Source organism: Brachypodium distachyon, chromosome 4 (assembly GCF_000005505.3).
Source record: "Brachypodium distachyon strain Bd21 chromosome 4, Brachypodium_distachyon_v3.0, whole genome shotgun sequence".
Lineage (NCBI taxonomy): Eukaryota > Viridiplantae > Streptophyta > Magnoliopsida > Poales > Poaceae > Brachypodium > Brachypodium distachyon.
Window position 1 is genome coordinate 347,485 of NC_016134.3, and position 6,000 is coordinate 353,484.

Below are 6,000 nucleotides of genomic sequence, written 5' to 3' on the forward strand. Positions count from 1 at the left end.
CTCGTTATCTGGCGAAGTGGCAAACTGCGATCAATCCAACAAACCCAATCATTGGTTACTTCGTTAGGCCCAGCAGTTCCCCTCCGAACAGGCAGCCCAACAAGGCTACGCCAAGCCCACGAGGCCAAGAGCCCAAGACTTGTTAGGGCAAAGGCCTACTCAAAAGGCCTGGTCTACTCTCGTTCGTCAACAACACGCAATCAGGCACGGTCGCACAGGGCACGCGCACCCCATTCCCCGCAGCCGCCGACCACCGGAACTGGATCCAGCCGCAGACCCGCAGTCGTCCGCATGTAAGCACCCCGCGCTCGGCCCCTCCTCCTGCCTCCCTCCTTTCTCTGTCCAGGAAGAATAGGGGACGAGCGTCAGCTTGTGGCCTCGAGCGGTCGCGCCGCCGGCGGTCCGGCGCCAACGCGCCTAGGCGCCTAGCCGCCTTTCCCATCGACGCTCTTCCACTGCAGCCTCGCCTCGCCTACCTCTAACCTCACTTTCGCCGCTAACGAGCTTAACGAGCGCTCGCGAGCAGTAACCGAACAGGCTTTGATGTTCGTTAAGGTTAACAAGTCGAGCTCTTAACGTTAGCCAGGGCAGCATCGTCCCATGTGTCACCCGTGGAGGGGCTGTAATCTGGGCAACAAGACGAAATTATGGAGAAGGAAGGGAGGGGGGATTGGAGGACCGGGGCTTGTACCGTCGTTCTATTTTTCCGCGGGGATCAAAGTCGGATCGGGATGCGCGTGATTAGAGCGGGGAGAGGGACGGAGGTGGGGAGAACAAAGGAACATGCGTCCGTTGATGAAGATGTGTGGACGGTTCAGATTTGATTTTCCTGCGAAGTTGGTGCGTTTATAAGTATATAAGTATAGACTAGCAAAAGAACCTGTGCGATGCTACGGAACAACGGAAAGTGTATCAAGCACGAGCCGGTGGATGCGAAGTCTGGACATTGATTTTTCGATTGGATTGATTTCCATACTGAGATTGATACCGAGATTTTTTGTTTGGGTTCGGATTGATTTCCACACTGAGATGGATACGAAGAATTTTGGATTTCATGCTAAGGAGATTGATTTATTTTAGGACTGTTCGTATTATGTTGTGACAAATTTGGACCGTACGATAACTTTTGGTAAATTTAAACCGTAGAATTTCTGCTACTGAAATCGTGAATAAGGCGAGAGGGAAAGAAAATAAAAAGCAGTGACATGTTGATTGTAATTTTAACGAAATTGACCGACCAACACCGACCAACGACGCCCACCCATCACCACCGATTCCAATTTAATATATTGTAATAGACTAGCAAAAAGCCCCGTGCGTTGCTACGGAAGAACAAATGTGACGTACCGCGTCCACCCCCGGACAGTGGTGGCATATTCGTAATTTTGACAAAGTGACGTACCGCAGCGACGTCCTTACCATCATAATGATGATATAGATAAGTACAGATGCTGGGGAAGAAACTGTTGTAGAATCGGGTTTAGAGAAAAGATTGCTCTCAAGACACGAAATATGAAGGAATAATCTGAGCCGTTGGATGGTGGGTGACCACTAGTACTAAAGCACGCGTCCCTGGCTCCGAAAAGCCCACCCCACCTAAACCCCGCCGGAATCCCGCCTCCAAAACCCTAGCCGCCGACTCCCCTCCTCCGGCTCGACCGCCGCCGCCCTCCAAGGAGACACCCGCCGCGGCGCCACCCGGCCTCCCTTCGCGCTGTTGCATTCGCTCGCCTCCGCGCCTCCCCTCGCCGTGCAGGCCCTGAAGGAGACGCCCGCCGGCTGCTGCCCCGCCTCCCCTGTAAGCTTCTTCTCCGGTTCTCCCTCTCCCTTCTCCCGCTCTGTAATCTGCTCATCCGTAATCTGTTCACGGCTTCGTATATGACTAGGATGTAGCAGTGTAGAGTAGCTCGCCGTAGCAGTCTGGGAGTGAATAGATGGACCATTCATCGATTTGTGTTTCTCCCTTTCATTCAGAATTTGCCTGGGACCGCTAGTTCTTCTCCCCTGTCAAAGTCTCCTTATAATTTTTATAGTTTATTTAGAATCAGTATATGCATAGACAAACGTATCGCCAGATCCTATCGTTTGGAAAATTGCCTATCCCATATGTATGCAAGTATCAACACAAACTAGGTTGGTACAAGGTATAGGTGCATCAGAGCTAATTATGCAGTTTCCTGATGAATACCTAACTAATGGCAGCCTGTTTACCCTACTTTATGTCTGGCCCCTCACGCAAATCAGCTTAGCGCGCCTGTTTCACTGTGACTGAGATAAGTAATCCCTACTCAACTATCGATAACTAGCTCATGACTGTTTTTGTTCTGTTAGTGGTATATGTTTTACGTCTAACCACATTTTACCCAGAAATTCTTTTGCTACTCTTTCATCTGTTCTTATGTTGCTCTCGTTGCATAAGCCTTCTCAATATGATTTCTGAAGAAAGCCAAGTTAGTTGGAATTGGTTAAATGGCTTGTATGCTGTAAGATTAGGGGCATGTTTGGTTTGTGCCCAAACTTGCCTTGCCAAAATTTTGGCAGCCAATGTAAATTTGGTCTTCATTTGGTCTGTTGCCAATAAATTGGTAGCCAAAGGAATCTTGCCCACCTACCCCACAATGCCTTCACGACTTTTGCCAAATACTTGGCCAACTTGGGGCCAATGAATCCCTAACCAATATTTTGGCTAGCCAATTGTTGGCAAGAATTGGTAGGGTAAGAATTGGCATGAACCAAACAGCCCCTAGGAGAACTGTTTTTTTTTATAACTGCTTCGCCCTGAATGTTTTTAACTGATACAATCTGGTCCTTTGATATTTGACAGGGCAGTTGTGACAGCCATGGATATCACTCAGATTTTGCTAGCTGCCCAATCTCCTGATGGCAATCTTCGCGCAGTAGCCGAAGGCAACATTAAGCAGTTCCAGGAGCAGAATCTTCCCAACTTCCTCCTGTCCTTATCAGTCGAGTTATCGAGTGATGAAAGACCACCAGAGTCTAGAAGACTTGCTGGTATTATCCTTAAGAATTCATTGGATGCCAAGGATTCTGCAAAGAAGGAGCTACTTACCCAACAGTGGGTTAGCCTTGATCCATTGATCAAATCGAGGATTAAGGACTCACTACTGATTACACTAGGATCTTCGGTGGCTGATGCAAGGCAGACCTCATCACAAGTCATTGCAAAGGTTGCATCCATTGAGATACCTCGTAAGGAGTGGCAAGACCTCATTGCTAAATTACTGAATAACATGACACAGCCGGGGGCATCTGCTGCAGTAAAGCAAGCAACTCTAGAAGCTTTGGGGTATGTCTGTGAGGAGATCCCTCCTGAGCACTTGGAGCAGGAACAAGTGAATGCAGTTCTCACTGCTGTGGTCCAGGGTATGAACCAGACAGAGCTAAGCTCTGAAGTCCGTCTTGCAGCAGTTAAAGCTCTATACAACGCTCTTGATTTTGCTGAGAGCAACTTTGCGAATGAAATGGAGAGGAATTTTATAATGAAGGTCATATGTGATACTGCTGTATCTAATGAAGTGGAGATCAGGCAAGCAGCCTATGAATGCCTTGTTGCAATTGCATCCACATATTATGTGCACTTGGATCCTTATATGCAAACCATATTCAACCTTACCGCCAACGCTGTGAAAGGAGACGAGGAACCAGTTGCACTTCAAGCTGTTGAGTTTTGGAGCACTATTTGTGAGGAAGAGATTGAACTCCAAGAAGAATATGTGGGATCTGATGATGCTAACTCAACTGTAAATTATCGCTTCATTGAAAAGGCCCTCCCTTCACTTGTTCCGATGCTGCTAGAAACTCTCTTGAAGCAAGAGGAAGATCAAGAACAAGATGATAATGCTTGGAACATTTCCATGAGTGGTGGGACGTGCCTTGGACTCATTGCCAGAACTGTTGGCGATGCAATTGTCCCTCTTGTGATGCCATTTGTGGAGGCTAACATCACAAAGCCGGATTGGCATTGTCGTGAGGCAGCCACTTTTGCTTTTGGTTCTATCCTTGACGGCCCCTCTCTTGAGAAACTTGCTCCTCTGGTACAGGCTGGACTTGATTTCTTGCTCAACACGATGAAAGATCCGAACAGCCAGGTCAAGGACACCACTGCATGGACTCTTGGCCGGGTATTTGAGCTTTTGCATTCTCCATGCAGTTCAAATCCAATCATATCAAACGCAAACCTTCCGCGTATCATGACCGTATTGCTGGATAGTAGTAAAGATGTCCCAAATGTTGCTGAGAAAGTCTGTGGAGCCATATACTTTCTTGCCCAAGGTTATGAAGATGCAGAGCTGGTCTCATCTTCGCTTACACCTTATCTTCCTAATGTTATCGCTGCTCTCCTTTCTGCTGCGGATCGTGCCGACACCACCCATTTCAGGCTTCGTGCATCTGCTTATGAAGCACTGAATGAGATTGTGAGAGTCAGCAACATACCAGAAACTTCAAGCATTATAGGCCAGTTATTGCAGGAGATCATGAGAAGATTGAACCTGACATTTGATCACCAAATATTTTCATCTGGCGACAAGGAAAAGCAAAGCGATCTGCAGGCTTTGCTATGTGGTGTACTGCAGGTCATTATCCAGAAACTAAGCAACTCGGATGCAAAGTCCATCATTGCCCAGACTGCTGATCAGTTGATGTTTCTGTTCCTCCGTGTATTTGCTTGCCACAGTTCTACTGTCCACGAAGAAGCAATGCTTGCCATTGGTGCTCTTGCGTATGCCACTGGTCCAGATTTTGTGAAATACATGCCTGAGTTTTTCAAGTACCTCGAAGCAGGCTTGCAGAATCATGAAGAATACCAAGTATGCTCTATCTCTGTTGGGGTGGTGGGTGATATTTGCCGTGCCTTGGAAGATAAAGTTTTGCCCTTCTGTGATGGAATTATGACTGTTCTTCTCAAGGATCTCTCAAACCCAGTGCTGAACCGGTCTGTCAAACCTCCAATCTTCTCATGCTTTGGAGACATTGCTCTTGCTATCGGTGAAAATTTCGAGAAATACTTGCCGTATGCTATGCCAATGCTTCAAGGAGCTGCTGAGCTCCTTGGTGTTTTGGACCAAAATGACGAGGATATGGTTGATTATGGTAATCAGCTCAGGCGGGGAATATTTGAGGCATACTCTGGCATACTACAGGGTATAAAGGGCGAAAAGGCTCAGCTGATGATCCCTTATGCAGGCCATCTGTTGCAGTTCACTGAAGCTGTGTACAAAGACCAGAGCAGGTGCATATTATTTCTGTTGCTCTTTTTTTTATGTTGCATGGGTTGGTTGATCTTTGTTACTAATGTTACATGCATGTGTTGGCTATCAGGGATGAGAGCGTGACAAAGGCTGCAGTAGCTGTACTGGGGGATCTCGCGGACACACTTGGCCCGATGTCAAAGGATCTGTTCAAGGGCCACCTCTTCCATGTCGAGTTCCTGAGGGAGTGCCTTGATGTGGACGATGAAGTCAGGGAGACGGCGTCATGGGCTCAGGGAATGATAAGCCAAGCAATTGTTTCTTAGCGTGAGATGAAACGGGAGGAGGGCACAGATGAACAACGGGAGGAGGGCACCAACATATATGTCGTAAAAACTCTGTCGTAGGCTTCTTTTTCTGTGTTCTATTTTCAGTCTGTCAAGTCAGTCAGTCAGTCAGTTGCGTGTCACATTTGATGGCAGTGGATGATTGTGGCAATGGACGCCTTGAACAGCCAAATTTATTGATGTATTATTCTACTCGTCTATGCTGCTGATGTTGCTTTCGTGGTATATCTGCCAGTTTAATCATTTGTGTCGTTAGGGCATGTACAATTTTTGATAAGACTGTCTTATCTTTAGACATTTCACGTCAATTAGAAAAGACAACAAAACATGTTGTACAATGGGTTATCTTTTAGTGTTCTATCTTAGAATTAATATTTAGATGAATAAAATTAACTAAATAAATGTTAAGAAAAGATGAAATCTATGACAATGGTAAATTTGTT

The 6,000-nt window shown here is 46.7% G+C and overlaps 1 protein-coding gene across 2 annotated transcripts; it reads left to right on the top strand.

Moving 5' to 3' along the window:
• Window positions 1–1,578: 1,578 nt before the first annotated feature.
• LOC100829120 (importin subunit beta-1) lies at window positions 1,579–5,797 on the top strand. 2 transcript variants are annotated; one of them, XM_014903218.2, is made up of 3 exons: window positions 1,579–1,798; window positions 2,830–5,251; window positions 5,341–5,797. In XM_014903218.2, the coding sequence occupies exons 2-3, from the start codon at window positions 2,841–2,843 to the stop codon at window positions 5,534–5,536; spliced, it is 2,607 nt and encodes an 868-aa protein (XP_014758704.1). In that variant the 5' UTR covers window positions 1,579–1,798; window positions 2,830–2,840; the 3' UTR covers window positions 5,537–5,797. The 2 variants fall into 2 exon arrangements, with proteins under 2 accessions (XP_014758704.1, XP_003575505.1); XM_003575457.3 differs by having other exon boundaries at window positions 1,580–1,798; window positions 2,825–5,251.
• The last annotated feature ends 203 nt before the right edge of the window (window positions 5,798–6,000 follow it).

Coding starts and splice junctions, on each gene's coding strand:
- LOC100829120 (XM_014903218.2), top strand. CDS start 2,841: ATGGATATCACTCAGATTTTGCTAGCTGCCCAATCTCCTGATGGCAAT. Junction 5,252..5,340: donor GTGTACAAAGACCAGAGCAG/GTGCATATTATT, acceptor GTTGGCTATCAG/GGATGAGAGCGTGACAAAGG.